Source organism: Melanerpes formicivorus, unplaced genomic scaffold (genome assembly GCF_026170545.1).
Source record: "Melanerpes formicivorus ecotype bairdi unplaced genomic scaffold, bMelFor1.0.p_v2 SCAF_1, whole genome shotgun sequence".
In the NCBI taxonomy this organism is placed as follows: domain Eukaryota; kingdom Metazoa; phylum Chordata; class Aves; order Piciformes; family Picidae; genus Melanerpes; species Melanerpes formicivorus.
Window position 1 is genome coordinate 22,477,068 of NW_027142353.1, and position 24,527 is coordinate 22,501,594.

The 24,527-nt window shown below is 42.2% G+C and overlaps 1 protein-coding gene across 1 annotated transcript in view; it reads left to right on the forward strand.

The window, feature by feature from the left end:
- Positions 1-20,210, forward strand: part of COL4A2 (collagen type IV alpha 2 chain) — a 153,000-nt gene extending 132,790 nt beyond the window's left edge. Inside the window, exons 32-48 of the mRNA XM_068170371.1 lie at positions 409-552; positions 1,722-1,847; positions 2,182-2,363; positions 3,572-3,635; positions 3,971-4,045; positions 4,686-4,793; positions 5,755-5,862; positions 7,132-7,203; positions 8,247-8,372; positions 9,749-9,865; positions 11,364-11,525; positions 11,662-11,760; positions 12,445-12,591; positions 13,103-13,219; positions 14,876-15,067; positions 15,367-15,653; positions 18,524-20,210. Of these exons, the coding sequence (XP_068026472.1) occupies positions 409-552; positions 1,722-1,847; positions 2,182-2,363; positions 3,572-3,635; positions 3,971-4,045; positions 4,686-4,793; positions 5,755-5,862; positions 7,132-7,203; positions 8,247-8,372; positions 9,749-9,865; positions 11,364-11,525; positions 11,662-11,760; positions 12,445-12,591; positions 13,103-13,219; positions 14,876-15,067; positions 15,367-15,653; positions 18,524-18,778 (2,381 nt within the window). The 3' untranslated portion in view covers positions 18,779-20,210. The remainder of the gene's footprint in view (positions 1-408; positions 553-1,721; positions 1,848-2,181; positions 2,364-3,571; positions 3,636-3,970; positions 4,046-4,685; positions 4,794-5,754; positions 5,863-7,131; positions 7,204-8,246; positions 8,373-9,748; positions 9,866-11,363; positions 11,526-11,661; positions 11,761-12,444; positions 12,592-13,102; positions 13,220-14,875; positions 15,068-15,366; positions 15,654-18,523) is intronic.
- The last annotated feature ends 4,317 nt before the right edge of the window (positions 20,211-24,527 follow it).

Here is a 24,527-nt window from a genome sequence, read left to right on the forward strand (position 1 = left end):
AATTTAACACAAAGAAAAGAGGAGTATGGAAATTCTTAGTGAGAAAGTGCCATCCAGTCCTAGGCCCATAATTTGTACCTCTTACATGGAACTAGGTACTTTTCTGTAGTTTATCTGTAAGAGTGTTTGAACTCATCTTTCAGAAAAAGACATAAAGTTCTGGTCATTTCCACATCTCTTGACCAGTGGGGCATTTCAGTTTACCCACCCCTGCTCTTCTTTGCATCCCAGAGAGCCTGAGTGGCTGATCTTGAGACACAGATTACCCTAGGCATCAAGACACCCAAAAATAAGTACTGCTGCACTGAAATTTTGGTAGTGTTTCAGTCATGCATTGCTGGTTTACATTTACTTGGTTTGCAGAAATCTGAAAGAGGTAACAGTTCTCTTTGCTTTCTTTCTTTAAAGGCTCAAGAGGTTCACCTGGTATTGATGGTTTCAAAGGCATGACAGGCCTAAAAGGAAGACCAGGCATCAAGGGATTCAAAGGAGAATTTGGCCTGCATGGGGCTCAGGGTGATAAAGGCTCACAGGGTGCACGTGGCTTTAAAGGTATTTGCTTATGAGTGGTATTAGTGTGTTTGCTTTTCACATCTGGAGAACTATTTTACATGAACACAAAGGAGAGACATTTGTCACATGGTAAATTTAGCTCAGATATTCCTCCACCTATTTCACACATGAGTCTCTGGCCCAGAGGCCTGGATTTTAGGCTTAGTGAAACGTTACTTTGTGAATCTTTACACGTTTGAGGTTGGAGAGAGGTATCTCATTTTTCAGCTCAGCTCAGATAATGCCACCCCAAGCATGTGCAGAACTCAACAGAGCCTCTTCCCAGAAGTGTTTAAGGTATTTGAGGAAAAAGATTGATTTTGTTCCAGTTGCACTGTAAAGGCACTGAAATACTCAGAAAACTGAGCAATGAAGCAGTTAAGTTGATGAAAACTGTCACTCAGTCCTCTTCTCTTTTCATAGAATTATCTTTAAATACAGGCAAACACAAGGCCAATGCATTCTTTCTAGGGATCCTGAGATAAATACTAAAGGAAAAACATTCTGCAATTCAAAGGTTGCAAAACAGTGCACAGTAATTCAGGAGAGGTCTAAGCAAAAGACAAGTGTGAAAACAGCCCTTGCAAAGAAAAGTGCAAATGCTCCTCTTGGTGCAACACAGTGCATGATTGTAGGTGACAAGTTTGGATGGCCTGTCTCTGCATCCCACAGAGAACTAAAGACCATCATACAGTCTATTTAGATCTTTTCTTCAGGCTATTATTTACTGATGTCATCAGTAACCTTCAGATCAAGAAAAGGAACAAAATAACTGGTAACAAATCCAAACACTTTCAGTAGCCCAAGACTTTTGACTGAGAGTTTCCCTTTCATTGGAGCTAACCTACATTTCTGTGCTTTTTCCTGTGTTCTTTTTGATTTTTTTATAAATACATGTTATCTAACTGTTCTGCTGGGAGGTAGATTTATCTGTTGCAGAGGAGCCTGGGTCTGGTTCCCCAATACTGTGTGTCCAAGTCAGTTTTCATGTTTTCTTATGCTTGACTATTCTGCTGACACGGTGTATTGACACAGGTAACGTCTTCTGCAAGTGGATGTTCCAGAGTTTATGCAAGATTATCTCTTAATCCCTTTTTGCTAATGTTATGCTTCCATTCACTTTTTCCAACACAGTGCCACTGACTAGCATTTTGTAATGTGGCCTTTAGGTGACCGTGGAGATCAAGGCCCCCCAGGAGAACCCCCAAAGATCAAGCCCAGCATGATGATGGAAGTAAAAGGTGAAAAAGGAGATGCTGGAGAAAGGGGAACAAAGGGATTCTTTGGCATAAAAGGTCAGTGTAAAACAAAGTGAGCACATTCAGGACTTTTCATTGCTGTATTTTCTTAGTTACCACATTAAATATTACCTGCTTACCATACCACTGTGCTGCAGCCCCCACCAGCAAAGTTTCTGACAGTGAAAGCTGAGCTCCTGGTTGCCTTTCACAAAGCCCCTACCAAGGAAATCTTTGCTTGGTTATGTCATGTGTGTGTGCTGCCTTTTGGTACTGGTGCATCATGGTGCCACGCTCACAGAAGGCCACTAGCAGGACAAGCAACTGCACATCAGCTTTCCCGGCTTTAATAGCTGAAGTTGTCTTTGTTTTTCTTCTTCCTTGCCTGCAGGTAGCAAGGGAATGCCGGGTGTTCCTGGAAAGACAGGAACACCAGGGTCCCCTGGGCATCCCAGCTATGTGGCCGGTGCAAAAGGGGACATTGGTGCGAAAGGGCTGACAGGTCTAAAAGGGTATCCTGGTCCAGCTGGCTCTCCTGGCATCAGAGGCTTCCCTGGTATCACAGGAGGGAGGGTGAGTTCCTGCCCAGGATGGAATAAGGGTGGCCTTAAGCTTCTCTAGGGAATAGATAAAAATTATATAAAAAAATGAAAAAAAAAAATTTTTTTTGCTTGATTCATCCAATGTTCATTAACCAGTGTCCTTTCTTTTCTCATTGGGAGACATTTATATTTCTAATGCCAGGTTTTTGCCCATAAGGATCCAGACAGTTCCTTCTAGGCCCTTGGTCCTGTTGCCATAGCTGTTGGTAGAAGTTATTCTCAAAGCGGAGATTACTCTTCCCTTTCTCACAGTGACTCTGTGAAATAAATTCTTACAAAAGGCCTGACAGTAGACTTGCAGACATCTCTTACTTAAGAGAACCAAAAACTATGTTTCTTTCTCAGATAGCTTTGCCCTTAGATTCCACTAGGACTTTTTTCCTAACCAAGGACTGCAGAACTGTTGTTGTTTAACCCCAACTAGCAACTAAGCACCACACAGCTGCTTTCTCACTCCCTACCCCCACAGGATGGAAAAGAATTGGAAGGGTAAAAGTGAGAAAAATTGTGTGTTGAGATAGGAACAATTTAGTAATAATAATAATAATCATAGATTATAACAAAAAGAGAAATAACAGAGAGAGGGAAATAAACCTCAGAAAGACAAGGATGCAAATGAAAACAGTTGTTTGCTACTGACCAACCAATGCCCAGCCAGTCCTCAAGCAGCAACCTGCTGGCTAACCTTCACCCTATCTTGTTGCTGAGCATGACATCATATGTTACTGGAATATCTCTTTGGTCATTTAGGGTCCACTATCCTTGCTGTGTCCCCTTCCCAACTTCTTGTACATCCCCAGGCTGCTCACTGGTAGGGTGATGTGAGAGGCAGAAAAGGCCTTGATGCTGTTTAAGAACTGCTCAGCAACAATGAAAACATCCCTGTGTTATCAACACTGTTTCCAGCACACATCAAAAACATAGCCCTATACTAGCTACTTTGGAGAAAAGTAACTTTATCTCAGCTAAAACAGCACAAGGAGTGTAAAAGGATGGTCTGGATTTCAAACTTGTCTTTGCAAAAATGACTTGTCCCTTGGTTTGTACTGCCTTGGTGACTGTAATTACAGAAATTCAAAAATGTAATAGTCTTTTTCAATATTTCCAAACTATGCTGCTTGGAACATAGTATAAATCCTTTTCCTCATTAACTGATACCTGTTTTCAATCGTATTATAGGGAGAAAAGGGTCTTCCAGGAATTGCAGGCCATTTTGGTACACCTGGCTCACACGGTGAAATAGGTGAGCTTGTTATCTTATCTGAGTGCAATTTGTATTCATTCACCATCAAATGCTCAGCCTTGATATCTGAAGAGGTTTAGGCGGTCTCTAAAGAGTCTTCATACAGTCTTACAGAATGATGCTGTAGATGTGAAAAGTTTAATACTGTTGATTTCATGCATTGTGTACTGTTCATGGATAAATCTATCTATGGCAGAGAGGGGCGGCTGTTCTGGAAACTTTGTGGTTTTCATTCTTTAACTTATTCCTGGTTTATTTTGCCTTGCATTTCCTTCAAAACAGCAGGAAATACTACTTAAATTGAAGCCTCATGTATTCATTTTTGCTTGAAATAGGTGATCGGGGAGATACTATAAACTTACCAGGAAGGCCAGGCCTTAAAGGAGAAGTTGGTGTGCCAGGCTTAACAGGTATTAATTTCACAGTTACTCTGGATGTATTAGTTTTCACATACTTAAGCCCACAGAGGAAGGAAGGGGGAGCTTACCATGGACTTTTGATAGCCGTTGAACCTGTCCTCTCATGATATGTCCTGAAGAGGTTCATCTTTTCATTATTGATTTTTTTTTAACTGAAATGTCTTCCTCGAGTATGTGCTATGGTTACCTCTTCAACTGAAAGTAGTTATAGCAGAAACCATCAATCACTTGCAACCTCAGCACTCATTCCCATCTAATTTTTTTGCCATTGGTGACAAAAGGAGTAATATCAGACCATGATTTTAGAACGTGGGATAGCAGAGTTCTGTTGATTTTGAATTGGGTTGACTAGGTAATGTATTAAAATTTCCCAGCACATGCAACATACTTGAACATCAGTGTCATAGTCCACATAATTTAAGGAATATTTAGAAAAACAAATATAATGATGGTTTGGCTAGCATGCTGTAGACTGGTCATTCTCCTAGGTTATGCAAACACTCTATGATGAGAAGAATGGCTCTTTGTGGCAAGACCAGGACCCATTCAGTAGCCATCTTCACATTATGTGTGTTAGCTTAGGGTCATACTAAGGTTAATTAAAAAACATACTGGTTTTGTGGTTTTTCAGGCACAAGAGGAAGCATAGGACAAAAAGGTGAAGGTGGTGATCCTGGTTTCCCTGGCATTGAAGGCCTCAAGGGCACACAGGGTGTCCCTGGCTCTGTGGGACAGGAAGGTAAAATGTTCTTATTAACACTCCAAAGAATAAAACTGTTTTAAAAGAGAAAGAAAAGAAAACAATATTTTCTCTCAAAAGAAAGAAGGTAATTAAGTTGTTTATATGTTGATCATTCTGTAAGTTGATAAAGAGCAGTGAAAAGGATGTGGAACTTACAGTAGACCCCATTAAGAAGCAATTTCAAAACCCTACCTCTGCTTCATACTAGTCTTTGCTTTTTTATAGCAATTTCATGTCTGGTCAAAGTGTTTTATTGCTGGCATACTCAAGTACCCTAATGCTGTCACAATACCACAAGGATGTGGCTTCTCAGTGCTCTTTTGTGCCATATATTATAATCCATTTCTCTCATGACCCAGTTACTCTGGAGCCTTTGAACCAGGCCCATTGGCCAGCTCTACAAGAGAAACCAAAGTCAGGTTCAGCCCTGGCTGGATCATAAACTTGGGGCTTAAGAAAATGTCTTATTGCAGAAGGATCATGAAAATCTCTTTCAGAGCAGTTGCTTGACATTTCTTGTATAACTACAGAGCTTAGAACTCCAGCCAAGACTGGAGCAATTTTGGTAGGTACCTTACTGTGAAACAGTCCTTGCTTGATCACCTTTCCAGTTGGAAAGGCAAAACAGATGCAGCAGAAGGGAAAACTAAAGTGCGTATATATTTAATTACTTACTGTAACTGGCAAGTTACAATAAGTTACTGGCAAGTAAAATTAGCATTTGAGTATAGGAGAAGCACACTGTACTTCTGAAGTTGTCAGAATCCTGGAGTATGTAATTAATTGTTTTGTTCTACCTTTGTTCTCTTCAATTGGATGAGCAGTACAGTGTCATACAATGATATTAGGAGGGAAATGCCTTCATTTTACTACCTGGGAGAATGAAGGTAGCAGAAGCCTGTGTTTTGCTGTTGGTTTTAAGGACTCTCATAAGCAATGATTCACCGTTGTCGCACAGGTTTGCCAGGGCTCGTCGGACCCCCAGGGCAACAAGGAAGCTCTGGGACACCTGGATCAAAAGGTGAAAAGGGAACTCCTGGCTGGCCTGGCTTACCTGGACAAGCAGGTATTCAGCTTCAGCTGTTCAATTGTGTCAGAGTGAGCGCTTGCTTTTGTTCTGTTGGGGTGAAGAAGAAGAAAGGGACCTTTTTGCAGTTCAGAATGGCAAAAGTTCCCTCTAGTAAACGTTTATTCCTCATAAAGTCCAGGTGCAGTAGTGAAGGCCCATGTTGCTCATTTCTGATTTATGGCTTCTGAAGGACTGGTGTCTGCTGAGTTCACTTCAACCGCTTGATGAACTCCCTCAACTGTATTCTTGTACAGTTTGCTGGAAACATTCACATTTTTCATGATAGCTGGGAATAAACCCCCCCAAAAAAATGTTTAAGATGCAGCAGGAGTAATGAAATGCAGTGTTAGAATATTATAATGTGGCATTAGATAGCAAACAACATACTTGTCCTACACCATCATCAAAAACTGCAAATTGTTCCAGTGTCTGCTGTTAAGGAGAAATGACTTACGGCTCAGACAGAATTCTGCTATCAAAACACAAGCAATAGCCTAAAGAGAAGCTGTTTGTATCATAGGATACAGAATCTCATTGGTTGACACATAATTCCTTAATTTACTAAGAGTAAAGGGTTTTTCTACAGTACAGTGAGAAACTGCCTTGCTTTTAGTAAGGTTCATCTATCTGAATGTGCATCAAATTTAAGTTAATACAGTTACGAAGACCGCCTTTATAGACAGTGAAGAGAGAGAAAGTCACTTATTTTTGTGAAGGCTGAGTTGTCCCCCAGAGCTCTGGCCACTGATTAGAGATATCTGTCTAGCTTCAACATCATGCTTAACACTTTGACAGGTAGAAATATTAACTTAGCAGCAGCAGTAACTCCAGTAGCTATTAGATATTTTGTTAGGGTTTTGTTGCTTTTTTATATGACACAGAGGGAATTCCTCCTGATGAGAGCTTCATTATAATCACATTTAGACCCTACAATTATGCTAGAATTGTCTTGGTTTGAGGATTTTGGAAAACTAAATGGTTATTAAGAAAATTGTGACAGCAAGACTGGAACTAATGGCATGATACCAGACAGATCAGAGACACTTAAAAAACAAAAATGCCACGTTGAGCATATTGGATAATAAGAAAACTTGCCAATCAGAAAACCATGTTGTGGTGTTATTGTAATGAATTAATTTGCATACAATACAGAAGATTTTAACACAGAGTAGTATTTAAAATCATCATTTGAGGGGGGTTTTGCCTCAGAATGTATACAGACTCATAGAAACTATTTTGATAATCATTAATGCAATTTTAAAACAGGCTTGCCTGGCTTAAGAGGAATCGGTGGACTGCATGGTTTACCAGGCTCTAAGGGCTTACCAGGATCACCAGGTAAGTGAGATTTCTGGCTGTTCATAGGTACAACATTGTACTGGCTGCAAGTCTGGTCAGTGAGATCTTTGCAATATGGCCTTCTTAACTGAGTCATCCAAAGCGCAGCATGGAATTTGCTTTATTATTTCAGGCAAACAACTTCATAGACTATGTTCTGCCTCACACATGTGCTAGCACACAACTTCAATTTATATTTTCACGAGCCAGCAAGGTGCTCTTGTGGCCAGGAAGGCCAATGCCATTCTGGGGTGGATTAGAAGGGGTGTGACCAGTAGGTCGAGAGAGGTTCTTCTCCCCCTCTACTCTGCCCTGGTGAGGCTGCATCTGGAATATTTTTTCCAGTTGTGGGCCTCTCAGTTCAAGAAAGACAGTGAGCTACTTGAAAGAATCCAGCACAGAGCCAGGAGGATGATTAAGGCAGTAGAACATCTTCCATATGAGAAGAGACTGAGGGAGACGAGGCTCTTTAGCTTGGAGGAGACTGAGAGGTGACCTCATCAATAGTTTACAAATATGTAAAGGGTGAGTGTGAGTCCTGAGAGGATGGAGTCAGACTTTTCTCAGTGGTGCCCAATGACAGGAGAAGGGGCAATGGGTGGAAGTTGAGGCATAGGAAGTTTCATGTAAATATGAAGAAAGATTTTTTCACTGTGAGGGTGACAGAACACTGGAACAGGCTGCCCAGGGGGGTTGTGAAGTCTCCCTCTATGGAGATATTTAAAACTCGCCTGGATGCATTCCTGCTCTGGCAGGGAGGTTGGACCAGATGATCTTTCGAGGTCCTTTCTAGCCCCTGAAATTCTGTCATTCTGTGATAATTTCTTTCCTCTTACAAAGTTAAATCCTCAAGACGTTTTTGTTGCTGTTGTTGTTTTTTCCCCATTATGAGCCAATTTTTCAATTAACCTCACGTACCAATAAATCCACTTCATGTATTTAGTAAATCCACATGCTCTATAGGTGTAGGTTAGCATGCTGATACATTGTTACATGTGGAAACATTTCGGCTTTCCTCCTAATTTTGAACAATTCTGCAACAGGTCCAGATGGCTACGGCTCTGCAGGGATGCCAGGTGTAGTGGGTGACAAAGGGGAACCAGGAGAACCAAGCAGAGTGGAAGGCAGCCGAGGACCTCCGGGTCAGAAAGGAGACAGAGGTGTTCCAGGTTTGTATTCCGGAGAACAAGATCTCCTTACTATTTATTTCAGCTGTAGGTGTTACGGTGTAGACAGCTCCTGATGTGGGAAAGGTCACTGTTTGGAGCTAGTGCTGCAGCTCACCCAGCCCTTCTTCAGAAGCAGCAATATCTATTGCCCAATGCCAGACAAGCCAACCCCTCCAGGACAGCCTGGGTCCTTCCCTGTGGTAGCAGCATCTTGTAGCACCCACTGAGCAAATGCCAGAGGCTGCTCTCAGCCATCATCTCCCCAGATATTTTTAATGAGGCCTCTGCTACACAAATGCTATGAATTTTCTTTCTTTCTTTTTTGTTGAAAAATCCATCCCTTCTTACCTTTCTTCTGAAAGCCTCACTGTTCATCAACCTGTGATTGTCCCACTGATCCTCCTGGGCTCTAATCCATGCACAGCAGTTTACTTGTACCATTGCCTCTTGTCTAATAGAAGTGTACAATCTTCTGGCTCAAACCCACCTTGTTGTAGCAGGCTGTGCTTATCTCAGGATGGTTCACCACCAGTTTTCCATCAGGGAGCAACTATACTGACATTGTGGATGAAACAACTAATCACAGGGTATTTTTAGAAAGTTTTCCAAAATTTTGGCTCCGAAAGAACTAAGAACTGGCATAGATAAAAAAAACCTTACTGCCTTTTGCTTACTTGGTTCAATTGCTCATTCCTAGTCTTTTGTATTAGACTTTGCTGTTACTAACATGCTGTGCCACTTTAAACATGACTCAGAGATTCATTATCAAGCCCTGGATGAAACAACAATTCCACTTACCCCATTCATGTTTGTCTGTCAGAACTGATTTATTTAAAAACAAAGCTTCGCAAGCAAAAGAAATGTTGTGGTTTCCTGACAACTTGAATGTACTTGAAAGAATAATCTGTCATTGGCAGATTTTTGACCATTTAATACTTTTACCTGTAGCGAACTTTGTGGATTCAAACTTTTGGTTTTAACTGACCCCCAAAAATTCTAAGTGTCTGTGATCCCTGACTCCACAGGACACAGAAAGAGCAACACTGCTTTCTTGCCTGCTTCAATAGAACTGTGATATTTTGAGTACTTCCTCTCTTGAATCAATAGCTTGAATCAGCCTGGAAGAAACAAGTTTATCAGCATTTCACACCATGAGATATAATTAGCTGTCCTGAGCACTTTAACGCAGAATTAGTATTTGATTGTTTTAAGAAAAAAACTCCACAATATCATTGGAAAAAAAGAAAACAAAAATCAGTGGGAACTGAAGCTGGTTTCCATTTTGAAACTTCCATTCTTTATAGTTAGTCTGAGTCTGTATAACTGTAGTTGAGCATTTTCTTTGCAGTACTGATTATTTCTTCTCTTCCTTTCAGGAATCCCAGGACCCTTTGGTCTTCCTGGGCAGGATGGATTTCCAGGGCCTCCTGGGATTTCAAATATATCGGGATATCCTGGTGATAAAGGCTCCCCAGGTCTAGACGGAGTGCCAGGTAATTCGTGCCTTTCTCCCCTCAGGCAGCAGCAGAAGATTAAGTGTTGGGTCAGCAGCAGCAGTTATTGTTATTTCTGTGTTGATTCAGAAAAAGATCCCAGTATAATTGTTGGACAGAACTCATGGTATGCAAGATAATAGGGACAAACCCCTTGAAAGCAAAAGCCACTTCCTCCAGGTTGTCTTGATGGTTTGATTTTCATACAAATAATGGATTTAATCATCCAGAATTCTGTGAACAACTGAGGTCTTTGAAAGATTTGCAAGTCTACAGAGTATTTTCTTAATAATTTACAAATTTCTCCTATGTGAAATTACTGTCCAAAGTGAGTTACATTGGGAAGCATTAGCTTTGCTCTGTAAAGTCCATGCTGTAAGCCTGCCTCTCTCACACATATGAAGAACCACTCTGTCTCTCTCTGTTTAAAGGCCTGATATACTTGTTTATTGAACTCTACAGTCATTTCAAACTGTAGTACCATGGTGAAGAGCTTGTAGAAGAAGTGATAGAAGAAGTTGCAGGTGTCACATTACCATCTTTACACCATGCATGGAAGTTTTTATGTAAACTCAGCAAAAAAAAACCTTAGCAATGTTACAAAATGTTACAAATGCCTTACAACTGGGAAACCAGTTGAAAACCAACAAAATGCCTCAGTCTCCAAACAGAGAGGGAAACACCTAACTCTGCATATGAATTCCCACTCTCCAGGTAATCATTGGATTTAAAAGTAATAATAGAAGCAGTTGGGAGAGTGGGAATAGAAACACCATCTCCCAGCCAAAATGGTACTTTGCCACATGCCTCTCCTATTCTTATCCACACGTGATCCAACTTCATCAGGCAGCCCCACTCAAAATCCTAGTTATTAAATCCCTCTCTCCTTGGAAACAGGGTCCAAATGTTGTCTTAGACAGCAGAGGTAACCAAAGAGAAACATGCCAGGTTTAGCTTCAGAAAATTTGTAATTCTGGCAAAAGAAGATGTTCCCAGAATTCTCAAGACAGTGTGAAGTAGTTTGTATCCAGATGTTCAATTGAAGCAGTAAGATACATGGAACAGGAAGTTACTGGTTTATTTAGCACCTGGCACTGAGTCAGATACTCTTTGCTCTCTGATTTCTCCCTAGTTACTTGGAGAATTTAGGATGAAGCAAAGAGGCACCTAGTTAAGTGGGGCATTTGCTGGGCAGGAATAGCTCAGTGAAGGCTGTATCTCAGCAGACACCCCACTTCTGCCCAAATCTTGCTTGAGATAACACTATGCTTTGTGGGAGCTGCATGCTCTATTTCCTCTGCCACTGCAGCAGAAGGGTATGCCAGCCTGAGAGCAGGAGCTGGAGTGCTGAATAAGTCCATTGGGGAGCTAAGCATCAGCTCTCTGCTTAAATTAAGGAAATAAAACCTAATGGGATACGATTATGTAGCATCGTTATTTTCCCCTGTGCCCAAGTCTTAAGTATAAAGAGATTACAACCTGTATGTGCTCTAAACAGGCTATCCAGGACTACAGGGGCAACCTGGAATACCTGCTTCACCAGGAAGCAAAGGAGAAAGTGGACTAACAGGTGTGACAGGAGAAATTGGCCAAAAAGGAAGTAGAGGTGATCCTGGATTACCAGGAAGACCTGGTGTTCCTGGGTACCCTGGACCAAAAGGTAAGGATGGGAAACGCTGATCTTGGCTGGGGGGCAAGAGAACTTCTTATGCCACAATACCTTTAATAATATGATTTTTGTACTCACTTGATCTTTGTTGAACTGTAATAATGCCACCTGGCATTTTGTCTTAAAGGTCGTAAGGGTGAACAAGGTGTCATCGGCTTTATGGGCACAGTGGGATTTCCAGGTGACCTGGGACCTATTGGACCCAAGGGAGACAGAGGAGTAACTGGTGAGTAAGTGAAGTCAGATGCCTGACTCCTTTCTAAATTACTCATTTTGCAGCTCCACAGAGCTGATCTAACTGGCCCTGCCCTAGCATGAGGTTGGGTTAGATGAACTCTGGAGTCTCCTGCAACCCACATGACCATGGCAAATGTTAGTGGACAAATGCCTGAATTTAACACGGGTAGTCAACTGTTTGCCTTTATGAATTTATTTTGTATGAGGTGCCAACTCCAAAATCAGAGCCACTTTAGGGGTTAGAAAAAAAAATATTTCTTGATCTAAATAATCTTACAGAATAGATGTATTGGATATTTAGAACTATCTTTAAAATCTTTCACTCTATCTAATCCATCATACTTTTGTGCCCACCAAACAATGAAGCCAGACCTCAGAGACCTGCTGGCTGCATAGGGAGAACTTTCCAGGTTCCTGCATCATAAATGAGGGAGCCAGTAGCATCATTCATTTCCTTCTGCTTACTGCATGCTGTCCAGAGAAAACAATCTCTATACTCATACACGTTCCCCCAGTATAATAAATGCAGCTCCTGTACTGAGGGTGGTGAAACCACAGTCCCTCTCTCATATATGTAGTCATGTAACATCAACCTATCTGTAGATGATGGCATATTAAATAAAATATGGGTTGTTTTTTTAATCAAACTATTTCATCTTGCTTCTAATCACAGGCTTTCAGGGCCCTCCAGGCTCTCCTGGTCTGCCCCCTATTCCTTCAAGGCTGGTTGCTGAGCAAGGTTCACCAGGCCCCCGTGGAAATATAGGACCTCAAGGAAGCCCAGGAGATATGGGACCTCAGGGTCCACCAGGTGATCCAGGTAGGAATCACACACTTGGAATGAAAGCTTAGTTCCCATTAGCAGAATGAGGCCACCAGAGCATTGCTTGGCTCTCTTCTACTTTAAATTCTGTAAGTCATAAAGGAGAGTCAAATTTTGGTCTTTCAAAGCTAGGGCTTGGCTTTCCTTCTCCTCCTAGCACTCAGAAATTAAGCAGAACTTTGACATTACTCACATAATCAAAGCAATACCAAATTTCTTTGGTGGAAATGTTCTGTCAATCCAGGGAATGTAGTGTTGTTGATGTGTGGACCTGATGAAGTGCACCTCTTGCTACTTGCCTTATCAGAGATGCATGGTGGTGGCAAGAGTAAAAGATTAGGGCTGTGGGACTTGTGTAGTCTTGATCCCATCAGTCAGCGTTCTTTGCCTGAGCAAGAACCATAGGATCTTGCCTATAGCATAAAATGGTAAACCTGGTAGATAGGACCAACCATGTGCATGTTGATACCACTCCAATCACTGTGCTTGTAATCATTATTGATACAAGGTTTCAGAGGCTCACCTGGACAACCAGGACCCCCGGGCAGGGGTGGCATTCCAGCTCCTCCTGGCTCTAGAGGTGAACAAGGAGCATCAGGGTTTCAGGGTCCAGTGGGATTTGAAGGTAAGAGATGTCACACAGCACTTCTTCCCTCTTTCCCTTTTCACTGCCATAAATTGTTCTGTGGTTATGATGTCGCTGGGTAGGTAGGAGGGGGAGAGGGAAAAGTTTCTGTCTTCAAAGCTTCTTCAAAAGCTAACTTTTAACAGTTACTGAAAGCAGTATTTTTTGAATGCATTTCGACAGATGTGGGTGTCAATCCACTCGTGTGAGTGAGTTTGTTTTGATCTGAGTGTACTGATCTGGACCCCTCAATTAAAAAGTACATTGAGACACTTTAATGTGTCCAGAGAAGGGCAACAAGGCTGCCGAGATGCCTCGAGCACAAGCCCTATGAGGAGAGGCTGGGGTTGTTTAGCCTGGAGAAGAGGAGGCTCAGGGGAGACCTTATTGCTGTCTACAACTACCGGAAGGGAGGTTGTAGCCAGGAGGGGGTTGGTCTCTTCTCCCAGGCAACCAGCACCAGAACAAGAGGACACAGTCTCAAGCTGCACCAGATGAAGTTTAGGCTTGAGGTGAGGAGAAAGTTCTTCACAGAGAGAGTTGTTAGCCATTGGAATGGGCTGCCCAGAGAGGTGGTGGAGTCCTGTCCCTGGAGGTGTTCAAGAGGGGATTGGACGTGGCACTTGGTGCCATGGTTTAGTAGTCATGAGGTCTTGGGTGACAGGTCGGACTTGATGATCTTTGAGGTCTTTTCCAACCATATTGATTCTAGGATTCTATTTCTGTATTGGTTTTCTCTTAAGTATTTCAGCCTCATGTTCTACTAACAGTCATGGGACTGGGCAGGTGATATTCAGGTGGATGATGTTGAGGGAAATGTATTTGCAAAAGAAATACCTATGTCCTTTCCCAATCAAAGAGCAGAATGATTACTACCTTAATTAGCTACACTTAGCTAATTAGCTTACACTGAAAAAACATATTTGCAGAGCATAGTTTTAATCATATGAAGCAAAAAACACTAGTTAATTTTCGACTAATACAATGTTTTAAAGTAAAGATATGCTCATCTGTACAGTACAAAGTATGCTTAAGTTTATCAGAACTTTTTATGTGACTCCCTTGCTCTGAGTGAAATACATCATCTTAGAAACCAGGGAGCCTGATCCAGCACAAATCTACTTCAAAAGCTATAATCTAGAACAGCAGCTCCTTCATGGATAACTTACCATAGTTCCAGCGCAAGCCCTATGAGGAGAGGCTGAGGGAGCTGGGGTTGCTTAGCCTGGAGGAGGCCCAGGGGAGATCTTATTGCTCTCTACAATTACCTGAAGGGTGGGGATTGGTCTCTTCTCCCAGGTAAGAACAAGAGGACACGGTCTCCAGCTGTGCAAGGAGAAGTTTAGGCTTGATCTTAGAAAGAAGTTCTTCACAGAAAGAGTGATTGCCCATTGGAATGGGCTGCTTAGGGAGGTGGTGGGGTCAGCGTCCCTGGAAGTGTTTAAGAAAAGACTGGATGAGGCACTCAGTACCATAGTTTAGTTGAGTAGTTAGGGTTGGGTAATCAGTTGGACTTGATGATCTTGGAGGTCTCTTCCAACCTGGCTGATTCTGTGCTTCTCTGATCAGCAGTTTGGCTGGGATGTTAGCAAGCCTCAGAGCATTTTTATGACAAACTAAACCGTATTATTTCTTTCTTATTATTTCTTTTCTAAGGTCAGCCAGGCCGCCCTGGCAGCCCTGGGTTGCCCGGCATGCCGGGTCGCAGCATTAGCATGGGCTACCTGCTGGTGAAGCACAGCCAGTCTGATCAAGAGCCAATGTGCCCAGTTGGCATGAACAAACTCTGGAGTGGATACAGCCTACTGTACTTTGAAGGGCAAGAGAAAGCACACAACCAGGATTTAGGTACGTGCAGGTATTGCTGACAGCAGCCTAAATGCCATTTCTCTGGCACAAATAAATAAATAGAAGTTGAAGAAAGCTGGAATGAGAAGATTAAAACTGTATGTCTGCCAAGTGTCCCTGAGAATGCTTCTACAAGTCATTAGTGCTGTTCAGCTGGTTCTGTAAAGCCAGTGAATGTTGTTCTGGAACACAGGGGTTTACTGGCACTTGCTTGGGAAGGAGCAGGAAACTAAAAATGTGCACTGTCTTCTGAGAGAATGATTGCCATAATTTCCTTTGTATTTTCTAAATTCGAACAGGGCTGGCTGGCTCCTGCTTGGCTCGTTTCAGTACTATGCCGTTCCTCTACTGCAACCCTGGTGATATTTGTTACTATGCGAGTCGAAATGATAAATCCTACTGGCTCTCAACTACAGCACCTCTTCCAATGATGCCTGTGGCAGAAGATGACATTAAGCCATATATCAGTCGCTGCTCAGTTTGTGAGGCCCCAGCTGTGGCAATCGCCGTCCACAGCCAAGAAGCTTCTATTCCTCACTGCCCTGAAGGCTGGCGCAGTTTATGGATTGGATATTCCTTCCTTATGGTATTTGTTCTCTATTTTGTGCGGCACTGGGGTTTATGTTTGAGTCTTAGATACTAGGAAGGGGTCTCTGGTTTAGAGAATTTTTTGTCAGGATAGCCACTGTAGTCTTCATGCACAAAGTAGTGCTTTGGAGCAGAACATAGGGACAGCTGTGGATTAACCGAAAGAATTGTACTGAGGTGCAACAGCATTTTCCCAGCTAAGGACTGGGAGTTAGTTATGTACATCACTCTTAGGAAGCTGATTTGGAGATAAACACAAAATTGTTCCTCTTCTTTTGGAAATTTAACTTCATTGATATTTGGTTGAAGATTCAGAATCCAAAGTCTTTTGCTTTGTCAGGAGAGAGAGAGAGCGCGAGAGCGCGCGCGCGCCTCTTGTTGGTTTTAAAATTAAAACTTTACTGTTGTATCTCCAGTGGCAACAAGAGCTGAGCTGTGTATCCCATGGCTGTATATCCCACAGCTTACAGAGTTTCCTAGATCTTGTGATCTCACAAAGAGGATGTTACAGGAAAACTTAGTGATAGGTGTGCAGTGGAAAACCTACCAAAGAGCCTGGCCTGCTTTCCTTGCAAGACTGTACAGAGGGATCATGTAAGCACTGGAAGGATTGACATGATAAAAAGCAGCTAGTGAATGTGTTAGTGAACAATCTGACAGATGCTCATTTTTCTGCCTTGCTTGACATACATGAGAGTCAAAACCTGCAACAGTATGCCATGTTTTTAACTCATTAAAGACTGAACTGAATGCTAAAAGAAAGAGGGTTAGGAAAAAAAACTCTGGCTGAAAATGTCATGAAAGAACAACAGTCAATCTTCGTAACAACCATTTGTTTGTTAAAAGCCAGGGGTTTTTGTTTTGGGGGGTTTGGGGTTTTTTTTTTCAGAAAATGTTAAGGGAAATCTGATTTTCCTCATTTAGTTACAGAAAAATTAAAATGTTTTGAGAGGATAGGTCAAATGTTTGACCAGTCTTACATCTGACCTTTCTTTTTACTTCTATAAAAAGCCCTGATACCAATCTCATAGTTACTTCACAAGAATTCCAAGGATCAGTTAAATGTTTGCAAAGAAGCTCTGTGTAAACACTAAGCATTGTTAAGAACAAAGTTGTCACCTTAGCAAGAACCTTTTGCCAGGGTAAAGTCTGCCAGCACCGTGGAACACACAGTGAGAAGAGTTCACATTTTCCCTGCTAGCATTCAAAGCAAATGAAATGTGTGGTGTACAGAGTTTTGCTTCTCAGGCAGTTATGGAAGAAGTACAGTACACTTACCTCGGTTATCTTAGAGTACATATTGGTTTACTTCCTTGGCTTAAATTTGTTAGCCCCTTCCACTGAGTATGGTACAATCATGACAGGAGTCATCATGGACTCCTGCCTAAACAGCCATAGAAGACATTAACATTTCATATAGCAAGGGCACTCCACTCTCATGCATCCCAGAAAGGTGGCATGGCATAAGCACTACAGCAGGATAAAGGGCCATGACCAAGAGGAGAGATGAGAGGCATACACCACCAGTGCTCATGCTGAGGCTGTCGAGTGGAGTCTGCTCCCAAACCAGGGCTCAAATAGCATGTGCAGTTTTCACTAACTACTGTTCAGCTCCAACTGCAAAGGCCTCTAAGCTATGTGGGGAGCTATATGCTGCTTCTTACTAACTTTATTCTTGCAGAGGGATGACAGAAAGGATTGGCTCCTGAACTTCATAGTTTAGCAAATTTTGCAAGTTCGTAAGACGGCTGGTGGGGATTTTGGGGGGAGATAGTTGGTTGGTTGCTGTTTGGGGTCTTTCATTCAAGTGTGGTTTTTTTTTAAATGGCTATTTAAAGGTCAGCAATATCTACCACTAGCCAGAGATCAGAGTCCTTTACTCTGTTAAAAGGTGGCCACTTCTGTTACTCATTTATACGAACACAGTGGGCCTCTCGCAGCATAAACCCAGCCAGCCTGTGCTTTCTTACTATGGTGTTTATTAAAACATAGGCAGGCAAACATATTCATCATGCCCAGACTTCTCTCTGCATTTATCAACCTGATTTCCCTGCTGTTTTCTTTTATATTGCAAAGTCCTTCCGTTTCTTAACAGAAAATTCAACAGCTTCACTTAAAAATGCAGCTGTATGGCTCATAAAGGGCCAGCAGAAATGCTTCCTTTGTTAGTGATGCCTTTGACAGAGAAAGTGACACTGAGTTCATTACCACAGTGTATGTCAAAGGTAATAGCTGAGGTATAAAGATGCTTGATTTTGGTGTGATTTACTGTCAAAGAAAATGTCATAGACAGACCTAGCTATTTCTGCAGAAGCTAATTTTGTTTCCACAGTGCTCCTCCTGTGCAATGCCGAGTAAGACAGACTTCATAATAAGGGAAATTCCAGTTAGATATACGGTGGAAAGTTCTCAGTGAGGGTAATCAAAACAGTGGAACAGGCTGCCCAGAGAGTTTGTGGAAACTCCATCCTTGGAGGTATTAACAACTTGACAGTGCCCTGGAGCGACTGAGGGCAACTTTGGAGTCAGCCCTGCTTTGAGCAGAGGACTGGCTGAAGTGACCTCCGATGAGCTCTTCCCACCTAAATAATTCTCCAGTTCTAGGACTTCCAACAGTGAAAAGTCTTAACTATAGAAAAGATGTTTGTCAGAAAAGGTTAAAGTGGTATCAACATACGAGCTAGTTTCTTTGTACAGCTAAAGCATGGTGAAACCCTTAAGCCTTACAGAGTTGCAGGATTAGCTGACTATGCTCTGGAGATAAGAATTAAGAGCAATTGCAGTAGTTTTTCTTTTTTTCCCTGTGTAAGTTTTTGACAGTATTGCCTGAGGTTGCACTCTGAATGCTGCCCTCCTTGTCTCGTTTAGCACACTGCTGCTGGTGATGAAGGTGGAGGACAGTCACTGGTTTCCCCAGGGAGCTGCCTGGAAGATTTCAGAGCGACTCCTTTCATCGAATGCAATGGTGCACGTGGAACCTGTCACTACTTTGCAAATAAATACAGTTTCTGGCTCACTACGATTGACCAGCCCTTCCAGAGCAAGCCCTCGGCAGATACACTCAAGGCAGGACTCATCCGAAGCCATATCAGCAGATGTCAAGTCTGTATGAAAAATTTATAGAAGTCTTTCACAGTATAAGGAATCTGCTTATCATGTAGCTCTTATACAGTGAAACCCTCTATTTGAATAAGTCATGTTGGTGCTTTTTTAACTTATTACCTCACCTCAACAGCTGAATGGAAAAATTCTTTTTAAAAGTGTCTGGAAAAGCAAGTAAGTGTAACACAAATGAAGTCTAACTCATGGATCTAGTGCTGTGTTCTCCTAGTATATAGCATATATACAATTTTGGCTACTCTAACGTTATGTCATTTGCCAAATGATGCAAATACTCACAGCCTTGAAACACCAGAAAAAAAAACCCATCTTCCAATAATAAATGGTTACCTTGGTCAGATACATACATTCTTTGAAGTAAATGTAGCAGGTATCTTTTCTATTTACTCTGTTTATTACAAGAGCAGACACTAACAGCTGCAGTTCCATAAATTAACACAGGGTGATCAAAGTGCTAAACCCTTGCAAAGTACTGAAAATATACTCTAGAAAGTGCCATGTCCAGCACAGAAATCTAACTTTGATTTTAGTATTTTATGCTTGGGCGTTTCAAACACACCAAAACAATAATCTTTTCAGTGCATTTGTTGGGTTTGGTTTGGTTTTTTTTCCAAGCCTCAGCATGCTTCAGCACTTAACCACTGGCAATAGCAAAGCAGCCCACAGGTCTCCCAAAGATAGTGACCACAAAATACAACTCTTTCTGTTTTGGTTAGGAGAGTATATGATGATGGTCAGCATTTTATTTTACAAGCTTGATGATTCTTTTATAGACACACTCCAGGCCAAAGGTCTCTTGCTCCACAGCAGTGACACAGAGTGGTTTTTGCATTGCAGATTGTCCCCTCAGCAGCAAAGCCACTCATCATGAACAGATTTTAACCATATACTGCTGGAGCAGCTATTAGATACAGGGTAGGTTTTGCAGGGGAGCATATTGGTCAATGACCTTAAAACAACTTCCAGACCTGCCAGTTGTCTGTCTGAAGGCAAGCTGTCCTGGCAGAGGACATGCGGCAAGCGGATGACCACCATCCCAATTTACACACAGCCATGTCTACAAAAGCAAAGGGGAAGGAAGCAAGCTATTCATTTAACATCATCATTTCCCATAGAGAACCATGCCATTGCCTGCCAGGCTTGATAAATGGCCAGAATGGCTACCTATTTCCTTCTGTAGAAAGAAGCAATTTAGCCTGAATTTGTTTGTCACTACTGCAAGACAGGGGGAGAAAGAAAGAATCATCTGCACCTTTCCTATTCACATAGTCCAATTCTATACCTGAATGCTTAAAACTGAGCACAGAGACTTTTATAGCAACAACAGTTGATTTTTCAACAGTTCACCCCACCCCTGCTTCAGGCGCTTCTTGGCTTTTGTAATTGCATTCCATGCTCACTGTATCGTAAATAAAACCTGGATTTTTTTTCTACACCTCTATTTGTTGGTGATTTACATTTTGTAAAAGGGATTTTTCTACACAGTGTGTGTGGTCTGCTCTTGAGTGACTTCCTTTGCACCTGAGGAATTAGAAAAATCACTACCAGAAAGCTCCTTCCACTGAAATTTATCTGTTAAGAAGAATGATTTAAGCCAAGAAATTGTGATGTTGCAGATTAAAGCAACATGTTATTCATACTCTTACAACATTCAGGAAGCCAACATTAACCAAACTTGACAAGCATTACCCCCTCAAAAAACACAAACAAAAAAACTAAGTTGAAGTTCTTCAGTTAACACACCGTCGAACCTGTATTAGTTGTACATATAATTAGATATGTACACAAACAGGGAAATTACCTGACCTTGAAGAGTTCTCTAGCCATGCTGTTGCTTTTTAAAGGTAGCCCTGAAACAAATTAATCACACCAGTATTTGTTTCAGCTAAACAAATTGTTCTGAATTGAAAATGTTGCAAAGAGCACGAGCCAGACCTGTGCTGTATTTTTGCCAGTTCTTTTAAATTACAGTGGACAGTGACAAACAGCCAAGAATCAGCAGTCACCTCTTCCCTGGGTTGCCAGCCATCAGTGGTTGTGAGATGGGCACACACTTATCACCTGCAATTTTTACAGTGGACAACTCTGGCAACGCAGCCCTTTCAGCATTGAAAAAGAATTCACACGGATCTTACAGAAATCTGCAAAAACAATTACGGCCACAACAGCAGTAAACTGTTTGGGTTTTCATGGCTATCATATTGCCTCATCTTCCTGCACAGCTCATTCTTTTAAAGTATTTTTTGCATGTAGAACTTCAGCACATGGATCTTTCTCCAACACCTGCTTTGCTTCTTCATTTTGTCTTGCACAAACTGTCCTTAAAATGTTTGTTCAGCATGGCAGTGGCACAGTGATGAGTTGAGCGCACAGGCATGGTGCAGGAAGGAAAAACCAAGTTACAAAATCTCACAAGGTGCCAAGCAGATTTGAAGTTCTGTACTTTGCTTGTGTACGTCATGTGCCTCAGGTCTGTGTACTCATATCCTTGTTTCTCAAAAGCCTGAGTAATCATTGTTTGAGAAGGGGAGGGAGCTCATGCGTGCAAACACGTGGAACACTTGGAGCAGCCAGAGGATTTCACCTGGTGAGCTAACTCAGAGAACTGTATGGAGGGGAACTGACTTACACAAACAGCTTCTTAGCTGCAAGTTTACATCCTCTCCTATGAAGAAAGGCTGAGAGTGTTAGGGTTGTTCAGCCTGGAGAAGAGAAGGGTCTGGGGAGACCTTGTTGTGGCTTTTCAATAAATAAAGGCAGCTTATAAGCAAGATGAAAAGAGACTTTATACAAAAGTATGTAGTGACAGGAAACAGGGCAGCTGATTTCAAACAAAAGAGGATAGATTTCAATTGGACAAAAGGAGGACATCTGTTATGAAGAGGGTAGCAAGACACTGGGACAGGTTGCCCAGAAAAGTTGGGGATGCCCCATCCCTGCAAGTGTTCAAGGTCAGGTTAGAGGGGGATTTGAGGAGCCTAATCTAGTGAAAGACATCCTGCCCACAGCAGGAGGGTTGCTGTAGATGATCTTTTAAGATCCCTTCCAACACAAACCATTCCATGATTCAGTCATCCCACTTCCAAGAAATTAAAATATTTCTATATGGGAAAAACTCAGTGACAGCAAAACAAAACTGCCTTTTTACTGAACTATAGTGCCCCAGCCTCAGATGTGAAAAAACAACAAGTGGTTTGCCTGGGTTTGGAGCAGAAGATTTGACTTGGTCAAAGTGTGCCGTTTGCTTCCTACACTTTCATGTTTGAAAACAAACTGAAGTATAACATGAAGCTGAGCCTGGAGAATCTACAGATCATATTCCCCTTCTGTAGGCAATAGTGCATCAGTCTGTAACAGCTCAGATATGGTGAAGTCAGGATAGCAACATCAGTTGACACCATTTCCTCAGAATGTATCAACTAGACCAGTCAAGTTCATTCACACCCTACCAGACTGGGCTTGTTCACAGCTACTGGCAATAGAAAACCAGTAAATAACAAATTGAAAACATGACCCTGCAATAGAAGGTATCAGATTGCTGCCAGAAGAGGGGCAGAGGTCACTGCTTATGTTCTGATGGCACCCCAATGCATCAGTATGGAAGTTGTAGCAGTTAATAGCAGCCCCTCTACCCATGCATGGGCCAATAGCAACCTCAGTCTTGCACTATCATCCCAAAGGGCAGGAAGCAGCATGGCGCCTTTCAAACTAGCCTGGCACAGACCCTCACCTGCTTGCCTTGCCATCCCTCCCTCCCCATCAGGTCACAGCCTGGCTGAGCTATCACCTCAGACACAGGCAAGCCTGTAGCTCACATTCACACAGCATGGCAAAAAATATAACCCTTTGGATTTCACTGTTCAAACACTTCACATAATCCAGACAAACGTAACAGGGAGAGAGAAGAAGAAAATAAATACTTGTGAAACAAGGTTTTCCCCAGGGGCAGAGAAGACAGAGCACCTGGGTCCCTGCTTTTGCCCTGCATTGATAGTCCTGGCAGGAAAGGGTTTCCCTTGGCTCCAGCAGCACAGCCATGACCAGCCTGGCTCCAGGTTGCACACCAAGGTTAATAATGGGGAAAACAACCTCACAGTGGGATGCAGAAGAGCTAGTATCAAACAGATGCATAGCACAGCCACTGCTAATGCCTGCATTAACAGGCCCAGCTAGCACTGGCCCAGCTGGACTAGTGGCCCAGCCTACAAGTGCTCTGCTAAAAGTACATCGATTGCTAGATTGTGAGTCTGTTAAGACAACAAGAGCTAGAATAAGTATACATCAGGACAGCTCCCCTGCTGCTAGTCCTCACCCTGCAGATTCACTGCTCCTCCCCATTAATAAGCCAAGCTGAATTGTTCTGGTGAAATTACATAAGACAGGGAGGGTAAGTGCCTTAGCGGGGCTGGGATGTCAGGATACACTTACTGGAGCAACATGGAAATCAATGAATTCATGTTATGATACCTTAGTAAGCACAAGAGCAGGTCATAGTGTATAGCTCCTCTAGGTCATGAAAAAAAAAAAACAAAAACCCAACCAAAATAAAATAAACATAAAAAAACCAAAGCACTGCTAACAGAGGAAACAATCAGTAGTGTTTGAGTGTGGAGGATTGAATTGTGCTCTCTAATAATGCTTGCAGACATGCACAGGCACTGCCGTGGCAGAGCATCAACACTGGGCTGTAAAAATGGAGCTCAGCTACAGCAGAGTTTAAATTACCAGTAAAACTAAAAAAAAAAAAGAAAAATCAATGTCCAGAAACCTTCAAGATTTGTTTCAAGGCACAATCTGACTTCAGAAAGTAGTAAAAAAATGGGGATAGCAAGCACACCAAGCAATCCTGATCTCCTGACCTCATCAATTGTTCCCATGTATTACACAGCCTCCAGGTTCTGCTGTACAACTTGACAATTTCTCACAGGCTGGCAGAGTGACAATTTGTCATAACTCAGACATTCCTCAAAGAACAAGAGCCAGCAACACTACAAAACCACAAAAGACTATGCCAGAGAAGTGTTGCCCTATGGACAAAAGCACAGCATGCATGACTGGCTCCTGCAGCAAATCTTTTAATGAAAAAACACAAGTTGGAGCTTTAGGAAAGACTGCAAATTCTTTAAGATCTCATAATAATGACATGTTGGTACAACTGAATTGCAAATATTTATCCCTTAAGAAGTGCTAGATGGTAAATTTACAAGTATTTTCCCAATTCTGTACCTTCCAAATGACCAGCCCCAAAGCATCTCCCAAAAGCCTGACCTTGCAACCAGTGCATGCTGGAGGGTCAGTTGTCAACAGATGCAGCAAAGCCAATGGTGGATCCCTCACACATGTTGGGAAATGGCTTTGGTTCCAAACAAGACTAAGGTTGTAGCCTGTCTCTTCCCAGGCCTGAGGGAAGAGTAGATACTGGTCTTGGAATTTTGTTAATAGCTAGAAGGCTTTTACTTGTGTACAGTTTTAGATACCACAGAGCAGGTGCAGTTAAGTCTCTGACACATTGGTAGGTGTTAAACTGCAAACCCCAAGGAAATCCCAAGGATGACAACCCTTAGTAGGGCTTACAGCAGTAGGCCAAGGGGTAATGGTTTTAAACTAAAGGAAGGTATGTTTAGACTACATATAGGGAAGAAATTTTTTATGATGAGGATAGTGAAACATCGGAACTGGTTGCCTAGAGAGGCGGTAGATGCCCCATCCTGAGGATTAATGTCAGTTTGACCTCCTGACTACTGGAGGTACT